At 38.2% G+C, this 24,408-nt stretch overlaps 3 protein-coding genes across 5 annotated transcripts; 2 read left to right on the top strand and 1 right to left on the bottom strand.

Annotated features, from left to right (window-relative positions):
- Window positions 1-5,481: 5,481 nt before the first annotated feature.
- On the bottom strand, window positions 5,482-10,152 carry nkiras2 (NFKB inhibitor interacting Ras-like 2). Of its 3 annotated transcripts, none has more exons than XM_062439156.1 (4): window positions 10,095-10,152; window positions 9,181-9,303; window positions 7,789-8,030; window positions 5,482-7,173 (listed from the first exon to the last, which is right to left on the bottom strand). In XM_062439156.1, exons 2-4 carry the CDS (start codon window positions 9,272-9,274, stop codon window positions 6,931-6,933), a joined length of 579 nt encoding a protein of 192 aa, XP_062295140.1. In that variant the 5' UTR covers window positions 9,275-9,303; window positions 10,095-10,152; the 3' UTR covers window positions 5,482-6,930. The 3 variants fall into 3 exon arrangements, with proteins under 3 accessions (XP_062295140.1, XP_062295142.1, XP_062295141.1); XM_062439158.1 differs by having other exon boundaries at window positions 10,099-10,112; XM_062439157.1 differs by having other exon boundaries at window positions 9,968-10,105.
- Window positions 10,153-10,188: 36 nt separating this feature from the next.
- Window positions 10,189-17,072, top strand: dnajc7 (DnaJ (Hsp40) homolog, subfamily C, member 7). Its single transcript, XM_062439169.1, has 14 exons — window positions 10,189-10,280; window positions 11,003-11,091; window positions 11,201-11,325; window positions 11,904-12,017; window positions 12,324-12,398; window positions 12,487-12,605; window positions 13,508-13,661; window positions 13,858-14,022; window positions 14,439-14,530; window positions 14,677-14,750; window positions 14,917-15,063; window positions 15,197-15,349; window positions 15,505-15,567; window positions 15,674-17,072. Exons 1-14 carry the CDS (start codon window positions 10,207-10,209, stop codon window positions 15,709-15,711), a joined length of 1,482 nt encoding a protein of 493 aa, XP_062295153.1. The 5' UTR covers window positions 10,189-10,206; the 3' UTR covers window positions 15,712-17,072.
- Window positions 17,073-17,343: 271 nt separating this feature from the next.
- odad4 (outer dynein arm docking complex subunit 4) lies at window positions 17,344-20,213 on the top strand. Its single transcript, XM_062438513.1, has 11 exons — window positions 17,344-17,469; window positions 17,550-17,681; window positions 17,820-17,973; window positions 18,091-18,152; window positions 18,459-18,609; window positions 18,709-18,915; window positions 18,992-19,199; window positions 19,286-19,372; window positions 19,642-19,838; window positions 19,998-20,098; window positions 20,178-20,213. The coding sequence occupies exons 1-11, from the start codon at window positions 17,344-17,346 to the stop codon at window positions 20,211-20,213; spliced, it is 1,461 nt and encodes a 486-aa protein (XP_062294497.1).
- The last annotated feature ends 4,195 nt before the right edge of the window (window positions 20,214-24,408 follow it).

Below are 24,408 nucleotides of genomic sequence, written 5' to 3'. Positions count from 1 at the left end.
GGTCTCCTCTGCCATACCGACGTGATTCTCCCCAGTCGCACTACTCAGTGAACCAGCCAGCCTTTAATCTTAATTGTTCGTTTGTTTCTATTGCTCAGTGGGAACTCTGACCTAAAGAACTGAAACTTTCTTAAAATAAAGACTCTAGAGAAGGAGAAGTATATGTAGAAAAATAGAGTAACTATAGAAATTTTATCAGAGTTGCTATTGTTATCTGTATCATAAAGAACTGCTATCATAGAGGAGAGTAGATTATGTTATTGTAGACTCTGTACGGCATACAGGTAAAGGAAATATGCTTTGCTTTTCTTTTTGTTTGTTTGTTTATTTACATGGTTTTATCGACATGTTTTTTTAAGTACAAGAGAAAATATTTAAAACAACTTTTTTTTTTTGAGTGACCTTTTATTTCCTTGTTGACGGTGACTGAATTAATAATTCAAGGCCTTTTTCGACAATATCCTAAAGTCACATTAGCCAGGCCTTCTCAGGGGTGATAGGTTGAGCAAATACTAACATGACCATCCATTCAGGGTATCCCTCCATAGCTCTAAAGAGCAGGAAACACTGTATGTATGGATGGACCGACAAAAAAAGCAACAAAAAAACAACAAAAAAACAAAACAGTGCTGTACCATAGAGAGAGGACAAGGGATGGATTTTGGAAAATAAAGCTTTTAGAACTTGTATAAAAATGTTTTTGTAATGATTATGAAAATGTGTGTGTGTGTGTGTGTGTGTGTGTGTGTGTGTGTGTGTGTGTGTGTGTGTGTGTGTGTGTGTGTGTGTGTGTGTGTGTGTGTGTGTGTGTGTGTGTGTGTGTGTGTCCTGCATTATGGATCAAAATGAAAAAACAGCAGTAACCGAGAAGGCAGCGCTTTGATTCAGATTGATATTTGAACAATAACAATATGTGTGTGGGTGTGTGAGGGGTAAAAAAAAAAGACCGTAAACTCAGGCAGATGATCGCTAATGAATAAACAGAGACAACATGAATGCTCAGATTTTCATGAGGACGCACATAAATTGCACTTGCACTCTTTTCTTTGATCAGTCGGTGTATACATGTATTATTTATTAATCAGTCAGTCAAAGCCAAAGAGATCCAGCTCTGAGTCGGGATGTAACCGGCTGAAATGAAAAATGACACGTAAAAGGGATTTCATATGTGATCCTGAGTTTGCAGGTGCAGGTTTGCTGGCTGAATGTGCACAACACCCTCACAGCATCTGTTCATGTGGCAACCCGCAGACACTCATTTTCCAGCCATTTCAGGAAACAACTTATGACAGCAGGACTGGTGTTTAGCCAAGAGAGAATGGTGAAAGCAAATGGAAACAAGTTAAAGCTACCGTGTCTGAGCTCTGGTGCATCTGTGGCACGCAGAGGGAGCGATAGAATAATACACCTGAGTGGCTGATGTGGTTTAGAGACAGACTAATCTCCTTTATCTTCCGATGATTCTCCACAGATGGCCAATGCAGAGTGCATTGTGCTGCAGAAAGATTTGATACTAAACAATGAACCCTCCTGGACTGTGAAGCAGGACTGCTGACTGCTATACTCAATATCTTCTATGTTTTTTCCAACATAATACAGTCTCTTTGCCGATCTCTGAAACCAAGCAGAGTCTTCGTCTATCTCTGGACTCTAAAAAATGAGATGAGTGACACAGTGTTTTTATCTATCATACTGGATAATCTTGTCTTTAGCTCAGTCGGTTCTGTTTTAATTTTCCAGTTGTCCCTTTTTTGTTTATTTGAAGAAAAGCTGTATACATTGATGTTGTCCTCCATGCCCCGGGCCATCATGCCAGCATATCCTTTGTGGAAACAGTAGATAAGGACAACATCAAGTCCAGCACCTCCTGTAGTGCCAATCAAAGCAAAACCATCGGCGCCTCGGCACTCACTAAACCCGCTGATATGGCAGAAGGACACCATGACCTTGCTAAGCTGTCACACTGGTGTATGCGCTGTATTGATCCATTATCTTATCTGACTGCTCTCCATGAAGGCGGGTGACACCCTTATCTCCTGCTGTGGTGGTCAGCCGCTCCTTCAGTCAAAAGTCACTCCACACAGACATAACTTCAGATGACAGCAAATGGATGACTTCAAATTATTTATATGGCACAGGAAAAAAAATAAACCATAGGAAAGGAAATGGAAATATGCAACATATTGAGCTAAATGTTTATTGTACATTGTTTTTGAACAATTTGAATTTTGAAGAGCAGGAAGGTCATCACTATAGTCATGAACAAAAAGGCATTTTTAAGATTATGTGCAGTAGCAAAACACAGTCCAATATTGTACTTATAGGTAAAATAATAATAACATATTTAGGTAAAGATATAATATGTTATTCATGACACTTCCAGTAAATTATTTATTTATTGTGTTATTGTGTATTTGTTTGTAACCCATATCTATGGTACAATGATCTGCTTTACACAAGCTAATTGTTACTCTTATTATATTATTTTATGTAAGTCACTACATGTAAATTCCCTTTTTCCTAAATACATTGTAAACTGTAATGTAATTACTCAATATACACATGTAGATATTCACTTATTTATTCTCAGCACAGATAATTACCTTTTCTTTTATATAAATAACTACTGTAAAATTATCAAGACAATACTATTACTTCATGTATTGCAGTGTTGTTGTTTTTTTCATAATTGAGGGTAAAAAAAAGCAACAACAAAAAAGATAAGAGAGCCAGAGACAAAGTTCAGTTAGTTGAGCAGTGGAATACATCAGTCTTTATTCAGTCTGTTATTGAGCTTAATTGTCTTTGATTGATTGGTGGAAGACAATGTGTCATCATGTTCCCCTGGATAATGTCAAAGGTGTCAAGCAGTTTCAACATAGCCAGTGAATGTACACAGTTTGGTTTATCACATATGCAATAACCAACATTGCACAGTTCACAATGCCTTACACCTGACTTATCCCACATTAAATCAACCAGTGCTTTCAGGACTAATGACCTGTCACAGATGCTCGTGGGCATCCAGCATGACGACTAGCATTTGACTTAAATGATGGCTGAAGGGTCGCTGATATTTCCAGGCCCACAGGAGAAGTCTGATACCACCGAGAATAAAGGTAGCACTACCATTTAAAGTGTTCACTGCTGCGTGGAATTGTTTTGTTAATCTGACACTTTATGATCGTCACATTGTGGCTGCGAAAAGAGGGTCAATTCCTCCATCTATTTTCCTTCTTCACAAAAAAAAACAAAAAAACAAGGGAGGATAAAATGTTATCTAGTTTATGGGTTTCATGGGAGAACTGGATGCTTGACTGCAGTCAAGAGACACGCTGTCATGCAACAGTAAAAGAGTATTACTAGAAGCAACACAAGGGACTTGCCTTCTTGCCCTGTGACTTTGACAAGTGAACATTTTTTCTTTTGTGGTCAGTGTAGTCTAAAGAAAGAAGACTGCTCATAAATCACACAGGAAAGTGATAAATCGATCCCTTTGTCTGCCTCACTCACAGTGTTTATTTCTCATTTTGTGTTGTGAGTCTTCCGTTTCTGTTTTTCTTTTTAATGTGGGTCAATACATCCACGGAGCCGTTACACAGACAAGCTTTAACAGGAGAACATATTAACAACAGGAGACTATTCGTCATGGTTAGAAGTCTCACAGACATAAAATTAACACCACTGTGTGCTGCCAATCATATTGCGTAATAATAACTAAACCAATGTGAGTGAAGTAACATGGATGCACTGTCACTGGCTTCTAGTCATTAAAAAGAACAAGATTGAAATGAGATGGTATATGATAGCACCCTCTGGGGAAACTAAGGTGAGTGTAATATCATTTCATAAATGTTCCACTTGAGGTTTTCTCATTATCTTGCATTAACCTCCCCAGTCAACACTGCCAATGTGGAGCTAGCAGATCATTTTCTCTGCCTTAACATCTCTGACCTTGTCTGAATGACATCGTTTTCACAGTGATTTCTAAACTGGAATATTGGACAGCCAATATAATGATTGATAAATTTGACTTTTTTGACAGCTATGAAATACCAAACCAATGAATATTCTGGTAATTCCCTTGTATGATTTCCAACCAATTTTCTTGGTTGCAGAAACATACACCGCAAAATTTGGAGAGCTGTGCACAGATCATTGTGGGTACCTGAACACAACACTGCTTCAGTGATTGCACTGACAGAAAATAAAATTAGTAGTCAGCACAAATTGCACCGCAGCATGTCTATTAATCAGTGAATCACTGGCACAGCAAGGGGTCAAATCTCCTGAACATGTTTATCATGAATATTTCAGTTTTGTGTATTTTATGATCTGCCTTCTGTTAGAACACAAAAAAACATCACATAAACTGAAGGTACTTTAATGCAGGCTTCCCCTCCTTCTGTTTGACTTTTAAACTGATATGAAACTAAATTTATTCGTTAGCATTTTTCTTTCAAGGGAGACAAAAATAAATATATGAACAGATAAATAAATAAATAAAATGCCAACTATTTGTAAATCCTCCCACATGACAAAAGTTGTTAACGAAACACATCCCATTCTTTATTACTTAATAAATAACTGTGGATGGGCAAACTATCTGGCATGACACAGAAATAAAAAATAACTCTAAATATTTACAGTGATTATTCTCATCATCTATCATTTTATGATCATGTTAGGACATGTTACTAATGTGTATTCATTATGTAGTCTTTCTTATCAGATCATCTGAAAAATAAAGGGTATGGTCTAGACCTGCTCTATGTGAAAAGTGCCTTGAGACAACCTCTGTTGTGATCTGGCTTTATTTAAATACAATTAAGTTGAATTGAACTGAATTGAATTGAGTTGAGTGGAATTAAACTCCCTGTAATATAATTCACTTCCATGCAATAAGTAACCAAATACTACCTTTCTAGTGGTAACAGAGTCTTCAACTCCACATTCTTCATACATGTATTCATAAATTATCATTATCATGATTTTTAGAGGTATCAGTGAAGACAACCTCACTAAAAAAATGGGCAGCGTTACATCGTAGCCTCTTCATTGTTGTTTATTGTAAGTGTGTGGTATTAATTTTACATTGAATGCTGCAGTTACTCACTTTGACCACTGGGTGGCAGTGAACACGCAACACACTGACAGGGCTTTGAGGTGACTGTCTAACAGCGTCACATAAAGTGCAAATATCTAGAAATAGTTATTAATATCAATACGAACAGCATTATTAGTATTGTTACAAATAACAACAGTATGAGTAATAATTATTCATATCATTGTTTTCTAATGTGGAGCACCAGTTACTATGAGTAAAAATAAATCTATTGAGGGTTTTAAACTACCTCAGATAATTAGAGCATTTGTAGAGGAAGGTTGTTTTTTTTTTTACTGAAATAGATAATTAAACATACTACAATGTGGATTAACTGAAAGCCAGTGATTGTGTGGATTTGTGTTTATTTCAGCCTTTTACACTGCATATGTGAGCTATTTTGCCATTACACTCCAATTTTAACTTGCACTTTGCTTTTGAGAAGATTACAAGTCACAATGCGGAGAAAGGTCAGCCTCCTCTTCAGGTCACAATGCTGAGTGAAGTGCTTTCATGATACATGAACATTTCAAATGTCAAATAATTTCCATGATGACACAAAATTACGTCAATAAATTTAGCACCACCAATTCTGCTTAGGCACAGAAAAAAACGTTTAATTTGTTTACAAAACATGCAAACAAATATCAAGTGAACACAATTTAAGGATATTGTTACATAAATGCTTGATATTCACAGAAAAGGTGAATAAGAATACTGAGTGTCCAACTTTTTTTGAATGAAACAAACAATGAAAAGCTGCACACATTTTACCTGAATAAAGCTACACAGTTCAATGATCATCTAATTTTATCATATGGGTTTTAATTTCAGAGCTTGGTAAAAAAAAAAAAAAAGGCTTCAACTTCAGCAGTGACTTAAACTAATAATATACTGAGATGTGTTGTTAATAATAGGACATTTTACTGTATGAATTGTACTGTAGGCTTTTTATGTGTAGCAACAGAAAAAAAAGTAGCACCTGAGCCTGCAGAAACCACTGTTCACATGAACATCTTTCAGTTATATTTTCACTCTCCTAAAACCTGTACAGAAGGCCATTTACGGTAAGGAATGTCAATCATTCACTCTACAACATCAAACAGTGAATCTCGGCACAGAAGATATGTAGTGTAACGAATCTCCACATCAATAAACATCACATTTACTGTACATCATCAATAATGCAATAATAAAATCCCTTCACCTAACTTTTACACACAATAATTTGCAATAATAAGGTAACATTTGTAACTGCTGCCATGTGTGATTCAGTCTGTGTATACATGTTTTGTGCATGTATATAAATCAGTAGCCTGTGGACACGTGTGCTAGTTCCTAATTTATCTATGCAGTGAGCGCCATTAATTCCTGATAATGTAAAACTCTGAGATTCAAGTGTTGATTGTCAGATTATAAATCAGCAGAATTTATCATAAGGAATTTGGATGAATAGTTTCACCATAATCCAAACAAAAATGAATGGGAATGAAAAAGAAAAACAGCTTGGATTCGTTAATTTCTTCAATGAAAGGGCAAAAAAGAACATTTAAAGATCAGAATTTTCAGTCCTAATTAAATATACAGTGAGTATTTCATCCAAACCTCAACATGAATTAAATCCAAACAGTGCTCTCTGCATATAAATACAATCATCCTGCCTTTTTCTCTCATTACCACTGGCCAACACTATCAAATCTAACTTTCACTTCCTCAAATCCTTCAATAAACCAAAACTGATTAAAAAAGACCAAAACAAAATTCCCTTTCACACACGTCTTCTCCCTTTTTCCTCCCTATCAAACGGGACATCGATGCCTCATCACTCAGGTGTCTGCAGAACCACCGCCCTTATTCTTATTGCGGCTCAGAGGGAAGGTGGACTTGCTCTGTGGCTGGGTCATTTTGCTGGCCAGGTAGACAAAAGGTTCGATGAGCGTGCGCCGTTCCACCACCGACACCTCCCACAGACGCACCTTCTCATTCTTAGCCCAGTTCTGGGCCATATTCGAGTCAACTCTCCTCTCTTCCTGCTTGTCCAGCTTGTTACCCAGCACAACAATGGTCACCTGTGGATCAGGATCATCAGATTAGCCCCCCACATCAATGAAATATTTAACACTGTTCATACCAGTGCACTTCAACTACATTAACTTATGTATTAGTAATGGCAACAGCTATGTCAGGAATTAAAGAGAACTGGGAGGAAACTGCATTTAAATCAATCATTTAGAGAGCACATTTGATGCTTTGGGATGATTAATCATTATTTATGAATGTGAATTGCTCTATCAAATATCCAAAACCAACATAAGACCTCAAAACTCAAATGTATTGTGTCATTAATTTGTAAAAATCTGGAGTTCCCCTTCAAAAGTGTAGCCCCCTCTTTGAGTACAAATATAATTTAAACTGATCTAAATAGCATGATTATAACAGTGTATTATAACTGTATTTTGATGCAGCATGTTCCACGCTGTTATGTGTTCTCTCTTTTACTGTTATTCACATTTATATTCATTTACCAGCAACATCTGTACCTGTAATTAGCACACATGCAACAGCTTAGCCATGTTATCAGCTAAGTTTACCCTCATTCCCTTCAGTAGAATTAACTCAGCTTTGTTTAAGTAGCTGTGTTGTTTAAGTACCTTCCCGGGCATGCAAATGTGTTTGGCACTCACCTCTTTCTTGTCTCTGTGACGGTCGATGTCCTTCTTGAGGATCTCCATCCGCTTAAAGGACTCTTTACTATCGATGCTGTAAACAAGCACAAAGCCGTCCGCAAAAGTGTAGTAATGTCGAGGAAACTCCATCCCCTCCCGGAGTCCGCGGGTGTCGTAGAAGCGCACCTGCTCTCGTGTGCCGCGGTCGGTTTCTATGGAGCCGATGTAGATATCCTCCAGAGTCTCCATGGGCTCTGAACCTAACATCAAATAAACAAAGCCAGGGCCATATTGTTAGATATACTGTAAATTTAATATATAATAATTGAGCTTAACACAAACTAATAATATTTTGACCTAGAAGTAAATATTTCACCTTTTTCCTGTTTTATGTAACAACCTTCATTAAGTTTTAGGGATGGTGCTGAATGTCTGAAATCTAATGACATTCATGGGCAAGTTGATTATGTACCGCAATTAACTAGGCTGTAATTAAAATAACTAATGTAATAAACAAATAATTAATGTATGAGATATCCTAACACTTTAAAAAGGCTCTTCAGTCTGTCAAGAAGAATAAAAGACAATTAAGCTGAATGTTTTAAATGATTTAATCCTTTACAAAGACAATAACGCTCTTGACAACCAATGTTACAGGAAGTCATTCAGAAGAGACTCCTCTCACAGCAATGACAGGCTGCTCACCTTATTATCGATCATATCTGTTATATTTCAGATTCATATTTTGGTCAACTTGTCTACACTGTCATCATATGTATATACATTGTGTAAATTATTCAATATTTAGTAAACTCAATTCTAACATATTGACAATTATGCATCTTACTACCTTAGCAATATCCCCCTGACCCATACAAATGTACAGTGTACTTTCACCATATTAACATCATTGAACAGTGTTTAGTCAGCACATTATATATTATAGTTATAATTATATCTCTAGTCTCTATTTTAAATGTGGTTATTCTATTTATTTTTTATATTTGAGTGAATCTATTTAGTTATTATTTATAAGTCTTTACTTTATTACATTTATTACTTTTAATTGCCCTGTTTTTTTTTAAACATTTTGATTTATGTCAGCTGGCACATAACACTATAACGTATATTACTATATATACTACTATAGCACAAAGACTACTACTATAACATAATACTGTAACACTTTAATTTACCCTTTGGGATTAATTAAGTACTCTCTCTCTCTCTCTCTCTCTCTCTCTCTCTCTCTCTCTCTCTCTCTCTGTTTATCTATCAACAATGTACAAAACAACCAACATACAAATTTGCTCAGCTGTTGGCATGTCTCGTACATACTGACCTCTCAGCAAAAGGTCTAAAAGACCAATGACTGTAATATATAAAACACAGCCGTATTATTACATTTACCTGCAACATGATTGGCATACAGTAGTTGTTCCAAGACAGCCGTTTTACCAACAGCAGCTTGGCCACACACCACCACTTTACAGCTTTTTCCCATGACGATTCGTCACCCTCAGGTCAGAAAATCTGTTTGAGAAAATACACAGATGGAAGATTAGCGTGTAAACACGGTTGAGAAAGTTACTTTGGAAATGTAATAGGTTACAGATTACTAGTAACCCTATTTAAAATGTGATAAATAATGTAACTATTTCAATTACTTAATCAAAGTAATGTCACTTATTACACTTGATAACTTATTGATTACTTTTCAAATAATAAAAAAATTCAGTAACATGTTAAATATTAAAAAATGAGGCAAAACCCTCCCATCTGACTTCAGATGGTTTTCATGAAGTCAGATGAGAGAAACCCATCTGACTTCAGATGTAACCACCTTTGTAATCATCAACCTTTTTAATAAGTAACCGTAATTTAACTGCACTTTTTTTTTCTCATGTTACATTTATTGTGTAATAAAACTATATAACACCATTATAACTAGTCCAACATTATGGGTAAACTAGCGTTATTACAGTGGTGCGTTTGTGGTTTTGACAGCTGTCACTACGTTATATATATGTAGCTGTTCACATTTCCTGACTTAAATGGCTTGCTAGCGTCCTAATGAAACAGATATATTAAGATATGTTAGTCATACTTCACCTACAAGATGACACTTTCGATGTCTGTTAGTAAAATATATTAACACATAGCTTAGCATTAGCTTACGGAAAGCGATATAACATACCAAGTCGCTTATTTTAGCTGGAACCAAACAACCCAGAAAAAAACGCATGTGTTCCAAAAAATATATGCACTGATATTTGGCTTCTATTTGTCAGATATGTATTAGTTAAAAGAATATTTGTTTTTACTTGCAGGCTAGCTCCTTCTCAGCTGATTCGCTCACCCAGCGGACTGCTTCCTGTTTACAGTCTACGTCACTACTGCAGTATGAGGCCTCGCCCCCTTCCCACTCACGGCAAAATGGCGTCGGAGCAGTGTGATGCTGTGAACATGGACCCTGACATGGAGCTGCTCAGCGACGAAGAATTAGAAAGGTAAAACAAATTAACACAGTGTTGTCAGCGGCTGAAATACTCGTGTAACGATTTGAATTAGTGATATATGTCGTTAAAAGTCGTTGTCACGTCTATTTTTATTGTCACGCTGCGAAAAGCTAACTAGCCCAGCCACCGCTGTTTAGCTAAATTTGGCCCCCCGGGTAGCTTTTAGCTCCTGTGTGCTGGATATCTGTGTCACAGTCAAGCAAAATGTAATATCTGTAAGTCTGCTGTTGCCTGATCTGCCTGAGTTAAAACGCGTTTTGTCATTATTGCCATATTCCCATGATGGTAATGCTGACACCATTCACTCATTGTGTGGTCGTGATGTAACGGTGAAACGTGAAAGGTTTCCAAAAAAAGTAATGGCATTTGCCCCCCAGCGTGGTGTCATATGTTCCTGGCTGTGCTCCCCCTTTAGCTACGTGATTTATACTGCTGGCTCTTTCTATGTTTAGCTAACGCTGGCCAGTGCGCTATCTGATGAACACTGCCTTTGACAATACTCGACATGCTCTATTTAGATAATTATGAATGCGATGCTCGGATGTCACCGCCTTACAGTACAGATGATGATGAACTTTTACACACACAAAAGTTCAGTACTTCTCTTTTTAATCTGTGATCATGTTGTCTCCTCAACTCTGCTCCTCTGAGACTTTGTTTTCTAAATTTTGCATCTAACCTTGTTTTGTGTTTTTCTGCCCACTTTTACTCAGGGAAGCGGAGGGCTTCAAAGAGCAAGGCAATGCTTTTTATATCAAGAAGGATTACGCTGAAGCATTCAAATACTACACCAAGGCCATAGGTGATTATTCTCAATATAATAGTAATTATTTTAGGAGATGATGTTGATTTCCTGAACAGATTGTGTTTGACTTTGACTGGATGTCAAAAACTATTTTTTTCCCATACAGACATGTGTCCAAAGAACGCAAGCTACTATGGGAATCGGGCTGCCACACTAATGATGTTGTGCCGGTACAGAGAGGGTTTAGAGGATTCCCAGCAAGCAGTACGACTAGATAACACTTTCATGAAGGTGAGTTGTGGGAAACAAGTAGTGTATCCTCTGGGATTGTGAAATATTTCAATCTGCAGTATGTTTTGCCGGGTTATTTTGTTCTGCACACACATTCATTTTCTCTTTTCATTCACCTTTATCAAAGGGTTAGGGACTTCCTACATTTAAGCTCTAGACAGAGGGCACAAACACACACACAGCAAGAGCCAGATTTATAACAGCATATCTTTTGCACCTTGGATTTCGGCCCCTAACAAGTTGTAAACAAATGAGTGAGTGTAATTTACCACATTGCAGGGCTACATTGTGGTTCAGCTTGCACGAATGACTAGTTTAATGCATATATACATTGTTGTGATAGTGGTTCCTTGTTACATATGTTATAACACACCCCTATAATACTCAGTGAACAATCATTCATTGCTGCATGGTAGCATTATGATGTTACAATAGGTAATAAACAGTTAAATCTCAAATAAGTAATTTATAGTAGTATTTAACACACAGTGCCACACTGAATTAACAAGCATACAGACTCTAGACAAATTGCCAGTGTTGTCACTTCAGCGTGTGAACTGCATGTCTCTCACCCACAGGGCCATTTGCGAGAGGGCAAGTGCCACCTGTCCCTTGGCAATGCTATGGCTGCCAGCCGGTGTTTCCTGAGGGTTCTGGAGCTAGAGCCAGACAACAGCCAGGCTCAGCAGGAGGTAAGCTGCCCTCAGTTTTAGAGGGCATGATCTGACAACCCGTGCGTGATTATCCACTATCAGAAAAGCTTTGGCAAAGCTAGTGCAAATAAAGTGCAAAAGTCTGATACTGAGCGGTTTAAGACGAGTTCTGCTAGAGTTGCTGTTAATCCCTAATGAGCAAGCTGCGAGGCAAGTTTTAGTGATTGATTTGGTTTTACAAGCGTATCACAGTAGTGTTGCCAGTGGTAGCTGAAAAGCAGTGAAGTTATCCGACTGCTACAGGTCTTTCACATTGTCACTGAATACCACAAATTCCTTTGTCAGCTGAAGAATGCAGAATCCATCCTCGAATACGAGAGAATGGCAGAGATTGGATTTGAGAAGAGGGACTTCAGGATGGTAAGCTACTCAGTGGTTACAGTCTTAGTTAAAGGCACTGACATGTTAAGCAGCACAGACTATGCAAATGTGCTGTGGTTGTCCCTAGGTTGTCTTTTGCATGGACCGTGCCCTGGAGCCTGCCCCAGCCTGTCACAGGTTCAAGATACTGAAGGCAGAGTGCTTAGCCCTGCTGGGACGCTACCCAGAGGCTCAGTCTGTTGCCAGGTGAGGCATATTTGATAGATACTTGGAGATTGAATTATTCATTTCTCATTATTAGAATTCTTCTCACTCAGCTCAGGGTTAAAGTCAAACTAATGTAAGATGATAACACAAAATGCCATATTTTTTAAGTTGGATTTTATTTTATTTTTTGTTAGGATTGCTATTAAACCTGCAATGCAGAGCTTTTGTCTCCCCCTTCTGGTAGTGAGAGTAATTACACAAACACTGTTCATACTTGCTTATGATGTATGCTTACAGGCTGCTGTAGCCTACTCCGTCACTGCTGTTGCTCCCTTCCCACACATTAATGGGAAAAGGACCGGCTATAAAACGGTGGATACATTTTTTCGTCAACAACCTCCGCAAAACGACTAATTTCACTATTCATCCTTTGGGCCCAATCATTTTTGGAAAGTCTTGAAAAGCCACACTATTAAATCATTTTATCCCCATTCTAGTTAGCGGAGAGCTAAACTGGAAGTTAGCCGGCTCAACCAGCGGAGGTCTCTGATGTGCATGCTCTATGGGTGCTGGGGCCCACAGAGCATCCACAGTATGCATGCTTCAAGGTAATTTCTTTACAACAGGAAGTAGCTGTTTTGGATTCACGAGCCATTGAGAAACTTTCGTAGGAATAAACGGAAACCCACCTCCTATGCTGTATCCAGGTCTTATAATACATCCATGTTTGATCCTCCTTTCAGCTCTGCCAAACCAATTACAAACACCAGATTTAAAACCTCCAGTATACTGCGAAATACAGAGAGATTTACCTGGCAGTGATATGCTTAATCAACGTTGTGTGAATTTATTTGGCAAGTGCTTGAATGTAATGGATGTTTATTTATATGTTAAAGTCCTGTACTCCAGCTTTTAATGATTTTTTTTTTTTCCCTATTCAGTGATATTCTGCGAATGGACTCCACTAATGCGGATGCACTGTACGTGCGTGGTCTTTGTCTGTACTATGAGGACTGCATTGACAAAGCTGTCCAGTTCTTTGTCCAGGCCCTGCGTATGGCTCCTGACCATGACAAAGCTCGGCTTGCATGCAGAGTGAGTATTTCAGTAAATAAAGACAACATTTTTTATTTGTGTGTTTATTCCTTTAAGTACAACTATGACATTTATATCTAAATGGGAGCCTTTTCCTTCGAAACGGCCAAAGAAGAAACAACATTATGGTTTTCTTTAATCCATTTAAGTGTGAGAGGCCTAGAGTAGCTTTTAAGGATGTCCTATGTTTTCCCAGAATGCCAAAGCACTGAAGGCCAAGAAGGAGGAGGGGAACAAGGCCTTTAAGGAGGGAAACTTTGAGGCAGCCTATGAGCTGTACTCTGAGGCACTAACAATAGACCCTAACAACATCAAGACTAATGCCAAGCTGTATTGTAATAGGGCCACTGTTGGATCTAAGGTGAGTAACGTGCGGTGGTTGCAACAACGTCTGGCAAGTTGTTTTTTGTTATGGATGGTCAACTGCAAATTACTTTTTGGCACTTTTGACAGCAGATAAGTAAATATTGAAAAGGAGAAATTGACGCAATTATAGCTCTGACAAAACACACCCAAAGGGTTAGCAGATAAGAAGAGAGTGAGACTTGTGACCAAGGTAGCAGGTGTCACTCAGATACTTAAATGAGCAGATTTGAATGCAGAGTTCAGAATGCAGAGTTCTCAAACTGCCCCTGTAACAGTATACAGTTTTAGTTTCTGTATCTTTGCCACATTGTACTTTTCTCTGTTATATTATCAGAAGAAGGCCACCGTGTCTCCCTCTCTATATTGCCCTTGTGTGGTCATGTTTTTTTGTTTTGTTTTTTCGTTTGAAAGCTGAAGAAACTAGAGCAGGCCATTGAAGACTGCACGAAGGCCATTAAACTGGATGAAACCTATATCAAGGCCTATTTACGGAGAGCACAGTGGTATGTGCAGGATTTCTTACCTGACTTTTATTCGAGACAATAAATTACATTACATTTGGTTGTCAGACAGACAAACAGAACATAGTGTCATTGTTATTGTAATTGTGTAAAGAAACAATAACAGATATGTGCGTTCTTTGCTGCAGCTACATGGACACAGAGATGTATGAAGAGGCAGTTCGAGACTATGAGAAGGTTTATCAGACAGAGAAAACAAAAGGTGAGAATCAGACTCCTGCTTACAGCACCTTTTATATACTCCTTATTCTACTTCATCACACACTGGCAACTTTTGACTTGTTTTGAAATGCAGTGTTTTGCCACCTTCTGAAATATTGCTCCTCCTCTCGCTTGTTAACATGTCCAGTCTTGTTTTTATTTCTTAGAGCACAAACACTTCCTAAAAAATGCCCAGCTGGAGTTAAAGAAAAGCAAGCGAAAAGATTATTACAAAGTGCTCGGGGTGGATAAGAATGCCACAGAAGATGAGATCAAGAAAGCTTACCGCAAACGGGCACTTTTACATCACCCAGGTGAAGAAAAAATGTCCTGTAACAACAGAACAAACATTGTGTGTTTCCTACATATTAGTTTATGCAGTTGTTCTGCAGCCCAAATGACTTTTGTGCTTTTGTGTTGTGTTTTTTCTCCTTTCCTACCCTGTAGACCGTCACAGTGGAGCTAGTGCCGAGCTGCAAAAGGAAGAGGAAAAGAAGTTCAAGGAGGTGGGCGAGGCCTTCAGCGTGCTTTCGGATCCAAAGAAGAAGTCTCGCTATGACAGCGGTCAGGATCTGGAGGATGATGGCATGAACATGGCAGGTCAGTACATGGGCAAGCCTTGAAGTGGGGGGATCTCAAGGGTTGAACAGATTCAAGTAATGTCAAACCATGTAAAACACCTTTTTGTCATTTTTATGATGAGAACCTGGCTGGAAGGTTCTCTGATATTGAGTCTTGCTTTCTGTTTCCACCAGATTTTGATGCCAACAACATTTTCAAGGCATTCTTTGGAGGACCAGGAGGTTTTAGTTTTGAAGGTAATTTATATACTGTGTGTACACAAAATTATGCTTTCTACTGTCAGCCATATGGAATGAAATAGAGTAAGAGTATGTCAATGATTGACTTTGTTGTTTGTTTCAGCATCTGGACCAGGAAATTTCTTCTTCCAGTTTGGTTAATTGGAGGATTTGTCTACCTACACAATTACTACATCAGGACTTTTCAACAATGTCAACCCCCCGAAACACCATACGTATTTAATGACTGACTGATTGCGAGTCAGATTTCTGTCTATGCCATTGACTGATTGAATGCAACCCAATGACCACATGCAGCAAATGATTTAACGCCCGTATAGCGAGGAGACGGAGGCGGCTCACTCTGAGTTGATAGTGTTACTGGTTTTGGATTTGTTTTTCTTCTCTCAAAATGAAGCAAGCTTGAAAGTCAGTAATGGCTAGCAACACTGGTCCAAATATTCTCAGATTTTTTGAGATAGGAGAGATTGTGCAGCTATTGTATCAGAGCTTTTAGGGATCCACGCAGGAAGTCACATCCTGGGGAAACTCTTGAGGTGCAACTGAGCATTGAGCAAGCTATTATCTGACTCGTCTCAATTTACTGCTGAAGGAATATTCTCTGCATGAAAATAAATTGCTTGCTTAATGATTTATGAAGAAAATCACTGAGCAAGCACCCCCTCCTCCCCCCCAAACCCTACTTTTGAAGAATCTGTCAAATAGACAGACAGTTGGCTGCTACAAATTCGCACTGAAAACTGTGTCCTTGATATAAGCCAATAGGAGCAGTTGAACTTTCCTTTTCTTTTTTAAATTCACCACAGCTGGAGCCTAGACATACATATGAAATACAGCCGAAGCACACTAGAAAGATGGCAGCAGAGACAGCTGTGCTGGCTTTGTTGCCTGCAAAGTCCCCTTCCCTTTTGTTGTCACAGGTTTTATGTTTGATGTTGCCATTCACAGATTGTTGCATTGCACATTTTACTGGAATGTAAAGTGTTGATGTGTGATGATAGTTGATTGTTTATTTTCCATTTTTTTATTTTGATATGTATATTTATTGTAAATTTTGCTGTCTGATTGAACCGTCATGGTAAGATGAGGACGCTCTTCTGCTATGTTTAAAAGATATGCCAATAATAAGACACAAAATCAGGAAGATGATTGTTTTGCTTGGTAAGCATAAAATAATGCACAGAAATAGATTTTGCTCTTTGTGTTCCTTGAATGTGATGCAAGCTGTCTTATTTTACTCAATGCCACAGATATGCTTATGGATAGAACAAATTTGACTGTGTTTGTTGTTGTCTAAGAATGTGAGGCGCTGCGTGATGATTGGAAAACTTGGCTGTTCAGTCACTTCCCGATTAGTGTGTTGTTCACTTGGTGCACTTCATGAAGAAAAAAGGAGGCGTCCTCATCTTTTTCTCTCATTGTTTTTGCCCTTACGGTGAAACCATCCTGTCTTTTACCCTTTTGAACAGTACCATCCATGTCAATAAAGTTGGCTTCCTCAGTTTCCCCTACATTGTGTTTGTCATTTATTCTATAGAAAAGAGTTAGCATTAATATTGGTGTTCATTAATGAGCAAAATATTTGGTTATCATAAAAAAAATATATAGGTGTAGTAAGCAGAGACGAGCTGTAGATGGCGTTGTTTCCCCCATTCCAATGTATTGTGGTTGCTAGGATACGAGTGGACGCTAATGTGCTTGGACACCTTTTCTGTTATCGTGAAAACTGTCCGCTGTTTTGAAAAGTCATTCATCCTAAAAAAAAAAAAAAAAATGTCAGAACCAGGCGGAGATCCCGACGGCCAAATGCCAAAAGGTTTCTTCTCAACTTTAATGGCCGATGGGGAGTGGTTGTTCATGAAAGGGGAGTATAAGAAAGCTATAGAGAGCTTCACAAGGGTAAGTCAGCCTCTAAAGTACACACACATGGCACTTAAACTGCAACAAGTATGTATGGCTCATGGATGCTCCTCGTTTAGGCTCTGACTATAAAGCCTGATGACAAGAACTGCTTTGTGGGTCGGTCCAAGTGTTACTTGAAGTTGGGTCAGTCTGACGACGCCTTAAGAGACTCAGAGGATTCACTGAGAGAAGACAAGTCATTTTTCGAGGTAAAAAAGGAGGTTACAGAAAGATGCATATGTTAGTGTTTTCCACTGCTGTCTTCTTTATTACAGCCCTGAAGTTAGCCCTCAATGATTCATGAAAACTGGAGCAAATGAGTATTTATTTTCCCCATGTTTTTGTAGGGCTTGTACCAAAAGGCAGAAGCTTTATACTACATGGGAGAATTTGAGTTTGCACTGGTGTTTTACCATAGAGGACAAAAGCTACGTCCACAAATACAGGAGTTCAGGCTGGGCATCCAAAAAGCACAGGAGGCCATAGAAAACTCTGTTGGCAGTAAGTTATTTACTAGTATTTTGTCATGTATGCTTAGTTGTATTAAGCTAAGGAAGCTAAGTGATTCCTCCTCACACCTAAAAACTAAACCATTTTTTCTTCTCTCCAAACCTACAGGCCCTTCCTATGTGAAACTTGAGATTAAGGGGGACCTGTCATTCCTCCAAAAAGATGAGGAGGTGAGTCTGTGTTAAGTGCTCCTTTAGTAAGCCAGTGTTTAACAGGACAGCTTGTAGGCAGATCTCCTCTATAGATAATTGCACACACAGCCGCCAAGCAGCTGCTGCTCAAAATGGTGCTTTTCATTTTCCTCAAAAAAACAGATTTTCTTATCCTTTCCAATAAAAAAAAAAAGACATATAACACAGTGTTGCTTTTCCAACCAATGAATTACAATAGATTTTGCAGTTGTGTTCATGTAAAGTTCAACCCCGCCCTTCTTTCTAATGCACAATATTATATTTCTTATTGACTGGCCGGTAAAGAGGGCAATGCCGATTACTGCCATTCAGCATCTGACGACAAAGAAAAAAAAGCAGACCCAAATGACCCCAAAGAGTGAGAAGACAACCAAACAACTGCTGGGAGAGTTTTACAGTGATAAGAAATATCTAGAAAACCTGCTAAAAGATGAAGGTACTGTGTTATTATTTATTCGCACCTCAAACCCACCTACAATTTATTTTTTAACTTTTGATAGACTAATATTTAAAACTGATACACATTGCTCCGCAGATTTAGTAAAAGCTAAGACGAAGGATGGGGAAAGACTGCAGGACGTCATTCAGAGCTGCCTCACATACCTCGACACTTGCACTGAGTTTTGGAACCAGGAGAAACCTATCTGCAGTCGGGAAAGGGACCCTAAAAAAAGGCCCCGCCATACTGCACCCTCTGAACCCGCTCAGTTTATCCTGAAGAGTCTGGACGACATTGACACAGGTAAGGCAGGCTTCTGACTATGCTTGTCGCATTTTAGTAGCTTTTCAGTAAAACAAATGTATTTTTGCTGTTTTAGAGTTGATGTCTGGAAATGCACAAGGTAGTCTGCAGAAGGCTGAAGAAGTCCTGAAGATGGTGCATAAATGGTCAGAGCGAGAGGTGCCCCATAAAAAAGAGGTTTTGGGAAGTTTACACAGTTGCATTGGAAATGCTTTGATCATCCTGGGAGATATGAACAAAGCACTTCAGCATCATCAAAAAGACTTGGAGTTGGCTAAAGAGAGGTGAGAATTTTAAAGAAATGATAAGAGAGGAGTGACTGTATGTGACAAGAAGAATGAATTTATTCATCTTTATTTCTTATCTACAGCAAACTCACTGATGCAAAGTCCAGAGCTCTGGACAACATTGGCCGAGTCTATGCCCAAACTGGACAGTTTACACAGGCCATTGAGATGTAAGTTAATAAAAATAACTGATTCACTTTTGTACTAAAATATATTGACATCTTTTGCTGTTTAATAGTAATCTTGTCTAGTCACACTTCTGAATTAAAGAGTACAGTCTAGACCTGCTCTATGTTTAAAGTGCCTTGAGATATTGTGTTTTGGTGCTATATACTGTAAATAAAGATAGAGACTGAGATTCTGTTTAATTGGCATTGTCTTACACTGCAATTACACATTAATGACACTGAATTTATTCCATTTTCTTTGCTCTATCCAGCTGGGAAAAGAAGATTCCCTTGATCCGTGGCGGATTGGAGAAGACCTGGTTATTTCACGAGATTGGTCGGTGTTACCTGGAGCTTAATGACCATGAAGAAGCCCGAGACTATGGCATCCGCTCAGTCACTGCGGCTGATGAAATTGCTGATGAGAAATGGCAGCTTAATGCCAGTGTTTTGGTGGCACAATCAGAATGTAATTTTTTATCAGATTTTTTAATTTAATATTAGAAATGTTGATGACTGTAACATATTGTCTTGCTATTTAACTATTTCAAGTATGGTGCTGTAATACTGCTGTTATTGTACAAACTATCGACCTGATCTTTGTCCGTACTCTTGTGTTTCCTCTAAGTGAAACTTGGAAACTATGAATCATGCGTCTCCCACTTCGAGAGAGCTTTGAACCATGCCAAGCTGCAAAAAGACGACTCTGCCATGAACGCCATTCAGAAGGTCTTTGTTGTCATCTGTTTCACTTCGTCCTATTTGGACATTTTTCAATGCTGACATTTTTCATTTTCTTGTTTTTTAGGTTCTGGATGAAGCAAAGAAGCACCTATCACAATGAGGATGTTTCCAGTCATTAATAGTGGTGCTTCAGGGAGCAGCTAGAGAGAAATACAGAAGAGAATTATCATTAAATGAAAGTTGATACTTTAGAACAAGTCCAATAAAAGTAATTTCCTTCAGATGTGCAGCTGCGATATTTGACTTTTTATGAAGAAAGTGTGCAGAAACTGCTCAGAAAATGCATTAATGCATTTTGAGAAGAGCCTTAAAAGCAATTGTGCTAAGAATGTTATTGTGTGGTGGTTCTGTTAAAGTTATATTGGGACCACTGGTCTCATAATTTTATAGACTGTAAAGTTAAACTGTTCTCTGAAGAGTACAAATATGTATATGGTACAATGCTTAAATGTTCCATTTCTAGTCTACTGCGCTAGAAATGATTTGGGGAATTGGATCCAATAAGGGCATTTTTGTGGTGTTTCAAGAGTCACATTTACCAAAGCTATTTGATTTTACAGATTACACTTAAGAGAACAAATGTTTGTATTCTCAGTGTTGCTCAATTCAGTACAAGTCTATTTGTGATGATGTATTTTGACACAATTCTATGAAAAACTGATATCTAGCGACAATGCCTCAATTCAATCACACTGACATATGCCAAGGTGTACATGGTTTGATTTACAGTCCATCCAGATGAGTTTTCTGCAGGGTTTACCCTAATATCAGTACTACTGTGATCAGAGACAGGGCAATAACAATTACTGAATATTTTCTGCTTTTTTATGCTACCTCCCTTTATCTTAAATTTTGATAATGAATGTGTTCAAAGAGTCGAGAGAATCAAGAGTCAATGATGTATATGTGTGTGTGCGTGTGTGTGCGTGTGTGTGTGTGTGTGTGTGTGTGTGTGTGTGTGTCCTCAAGTTATGGACTCCTAGGAGTATTTGGAGAGCTCTTTGAAATCTGAAATTTTAGAGCTGAACTTGTTAAAGCCAATGTCCCTTATTGTATTGAATCTTCATGGTAAGAGGAAGTGCATCTGTGTCTCAACCTCATCTGTCGAACAGTGACCACATGTTCTGTTTTCTTTCAATTGCCATGATTGTTTGTGTTGTCCCTTTTCGATCGCTAATTAGTGGTCACTGAGCCTGTACTTGGTTAGGATCCGTCTCTGCTTTCTGTCTCTGACAGTGGAGAGATATTCTGCCAATTCATAGTTGCTTTTTAGGGCCGGATAACATTTTAATCTACTTATGCTTTTAGTTTCTTCCCACAATGTTCCAGATAGGTTTTTTTTTACATTGCGTTATTATTTGGTTTACTCTAAATTTGTGTTTGGAAAGCAGTGTTGGTATGAGACTGGTCAGAGTGTGTCTGAGATGGAGCAGTTAGTCTCAGCACCAACTGACATAGGGGACTTTTTTCTGGGCTCAGTTCTGAGTTGGAAGGATTTAAGGGGGACTAGGGTGGCTGGATTTAAGGTAATTCTGCTCTGCATGCATTTGTTGGTGTTTTTCTTTGTACGTGTAAAACTTTGGCTGCAAAATTCTGCCTATAAAGATTCTGCTGGATGTTTGTCCCAGCGGGTATAGCTATGATGACTGAGTGGACCCCATACCCCACAACCATGCGGCGCAATGGGCTGAATGACACTATCAAATATTTTAAGCCAGATTTTAATTGGAATTTGGAATTTATAAGATTTTCTTTTAATTGCATTTAGGCCTCTGTGAGCTTTTTCTTCTAGTGCATTCACTACTCATACTACTATAAACTCCCCGATGCTGTTATGGTTATTATACCAAAGGTATAAGGTATAGTAGGTTTAACTCATGCTATGTTCAGTTCTGACAGTACTTTTCTACTATGTTGCCCCAGTCTTGTACAGTAGGAGACAGTAGAACTAGGTCATCAGCACAAAACAGAGACTTCACCTCTCCATCTAGGTGGGAGAGGCTATAGGAACCCTGAACAGCAAATTCAACCACTTTTTGTTCAGTGTACATGAGATAAAAGACATCAACACCAATGTATCACAATATTACGCAACCCCTAATTTAAATTCTAGTCTAACCGCAGTATTGCACAATGTCTTCATTAAATACGGGTTTAACCACATTACTGTACATACACAGCACAGACCTTTGGTTATAGTGTTGAAGTTTAAATATGAAGGGTACATACATGGTCGGTGGTGCAGTGTTTTGAGAGGAAGCCAATATGATTTTTAATTAAGATGTAGTGTTTGTCAGTGAAATCTATTCTTCTGTTTAGAATATAACAGTAATTTACTACTGACACAGATGCCACAATAGTTACTAGAGTCGGATTTGTTCCCTCTCTTTTGAATAAGGGAAATAAGACCTTTGCACCAGATGTCAGGAAAACATCCAGACTACTGCATGCTGCATCTCTGGGGGCTCTATTTGAGCATTTCATTTTTGGTGCTGTGCGGACCACAAGCTCTCCTCGGCCAGAGAGATTTTGTCTATGTGGTCAATTCTTCCCAAGCAATTGAGAAACCAAGGGGTTTTTGGTTGTCTTTATTGTTTCTTATATTTTTTGGAGTTTTTCTTTTATAATACATTGATCGGAATTAATTAGATTTATGGTAATTCCGAATTCCGAATGTGCTTTCCAGATGTCACCATTTTTGATGGGTAATGCCTGTGGTTGTTTTGTGTTGAAGTTGCTCCACATTACAGAACTGATTTTGATTAATGGCGTCCTCTTTATCTTCAAGTTTCACACGGGTATAAATTTGTTTTTGTTTCTAATTGTACATTTACATTTGCTTAACATTTCATTGTTCCTAATGCATAAGGCTGGGTTATTTGGTTAACAATGTTTTTCATTTGCTGTTTTTCTCAGGTCTTTTCTGATGGTCTTGCATTCTCCATCAAACCATTTGTCAGCATTTCTCCTTTTAACAAGCTTCCTTTTGTTTTATAAGGTCAGCTTTAGTAGCTGCCTTATGAAATATCATATTGATGTTGTCAGTGGCCTTGTTTACACCATCTCTTTTAGGTGCATATTGATTTCTGGATGTGTCATTCATTAGATAAGGTGAGTTCAAGGCCACAAGGACATCTGGGTTATTGGAGCACATTTATTTGGTTGGTGGTCTGAAAGGGGGGGGGGGGGTACTGCTGTCTGAAAGTGAATGCACTGATAGTAGAGGAGTCCATGTCAGTGGGTGCATAGTCTACTCCACTGGGCTCAAGATATGAAAAGTATGTGTCTCTCTGAAGTGACACCTACTTTTTGGGATCAGAATGGAGTCACTGATGACGTGATTGTGTTTTACAGCAGCTCAGGAGTGGACTGAGAACCAGATGAATCTGCGAGCTCATGTTTTATTTGCTCTGACAGATGCGTCTGGACCACTGATGAATTATAAGAGCATGGTCTGATTTAGACAGATTTCCAGCCGACCTGGACCGGGTCTGGGCCAATCACAACCGCTTATCTAATATGGGGCGGGTTTCACACGATGACTGTACAGAAATTTACGTTGTACGCACGGTGCTACGTCACATGTTTCGTTTTCTATGATTGGTATTTTACAGCTTAATTGGTCTGGCGATGCAAATCTAGCTCAAGAGGTGTGTGTGTCTTTCTTCTTCTTTTATTCATAAATAATAAAAATACAAGCAATATGATCTCATCCTTATTTGTTAATGCTTTATTAAACAATACAAATAGCAAGTCAAGTCAACCATGGTATTATTAAAAAATTGGGAATGAGTCCAAGAAAGAGAAGAAAAGCCATACAATAAATGTATTAAAATAAAATAAAAAATATAAATTGTAAATAATAGGCTACAACATAAATAATAAACTAAATGGATTTGTACTGGATGAATGTGCTGGTATTTTGATAACTAAGTTGTATTTATGTCTATATTAAGATTTTTTTAGATGGTGATTGTGCTGTGTGTACTTGTCCAGGGATGACGGATAGAAATTAGCTAATAGCTAATTCTGGCATGAGTCATCACTTGTCATTTTGAGATGAATGTTTTTGTGTGTGTGCATGGTCCTCGTTTAATAAAGACTAAATAAATGTAGTTATAAGAACATTAACATAAATCAATTGTCACTTTAATTAAAAGGAGAGTCCTTCCTTATTAGGTAGTTATATGTTCTTTTCATCATCATTTTCATAACCCTTTTATGTCTACTTTTACTTATTTACTTATTTTCTTCTTATCTTTGTTTTCCTTTTAATACCCCTCCTCACACTCCTG

This window comes from Scomber scombrus, chromosome 18 (assembly GCF_963691925.1).
Source record: "Scomber scombrus chromosome 18, fScoSco1.1, whole genome shotgun sequence".
NCBI classification, from domain to species: Eukaryota; Metazoa; Chordata; class Actinopteri; order Scombriformes; family Scombridae; genus Scomber; species Scomber scombrus.
The sequence above is the reverse complement of the archived record's forward strand: the minus strand, read 5'-3'. Positions and strand labels throughout refer to the sequence as shown.

Excerpts from the sequence above, each read along its gene's own strand:
- nkiras2 (XM_062439156.1), bottom strand. The coding sequence starts at position 9,274 with ATGGGAAAAAGCTGTAAAGTGGTGGTGTGTGGCCAAGCTGCTGTTGGT. Across the intron at positions 8,031-9,180 it reads GTATGCCAATCATGTTGCAG|GTTCAGAGCCCATGGAGACT; the intron begins GTAAATGTAATA and ends ATTTGATGTTAG. Across the intron at positions 7,174-7,788 it reads GTCACAGAGACAAGAAAGAG|GTGACCATTGTTGTGCTGGG; the intron begins GTGAGTGCCAAA and ends CCTGATCCACAG.
- odad4 (XM_062438513.1), top strand. The coding sequence starts at position 17,344 with ATGTCAGAACCAGGCGGAGATCCCGACGGCCAAATGCCAAAAGGTTTC. Across the intron at positions 17,682-17,819 it reads AAGACAAGTCATTTTTCGAG|GGCTTGTACCAAAAGGCAGA; the intron begins GTAAAAAAGGAG and ends ATGTTTTTGTAG. Across the intron at positions 17,974-18,090 it reads CATAGAAAACTCTGTTGGCA|GCCCTTCCTATGTGAAACTT; the intron begins GTAAGTTATTTA and ends CCAAACCTACAG.
- dnajc7 (XM_062439169.1), top strand. The coding sequence starts at position 10,207 with ATGGCGTCGGAGCAGTGTGATGCTGTGAACATGGACCCTGACATGGAG. Across the intron at positions 11,092-11,200 it reads ATACTACACCAAGGCCATAG|ACATGTGTCCAAAGAACGCA; the intron begins GTGATTATTCTC and ends TTTCCCATACAG. Across the intron at positions 11,326-11,903 it reads TAGATAACACTTTCATGAAG|GGCCATTTGCGAGAGGGCAA; the intron begins GTGAGTTGTGGG and ends TCTCACCCACAG.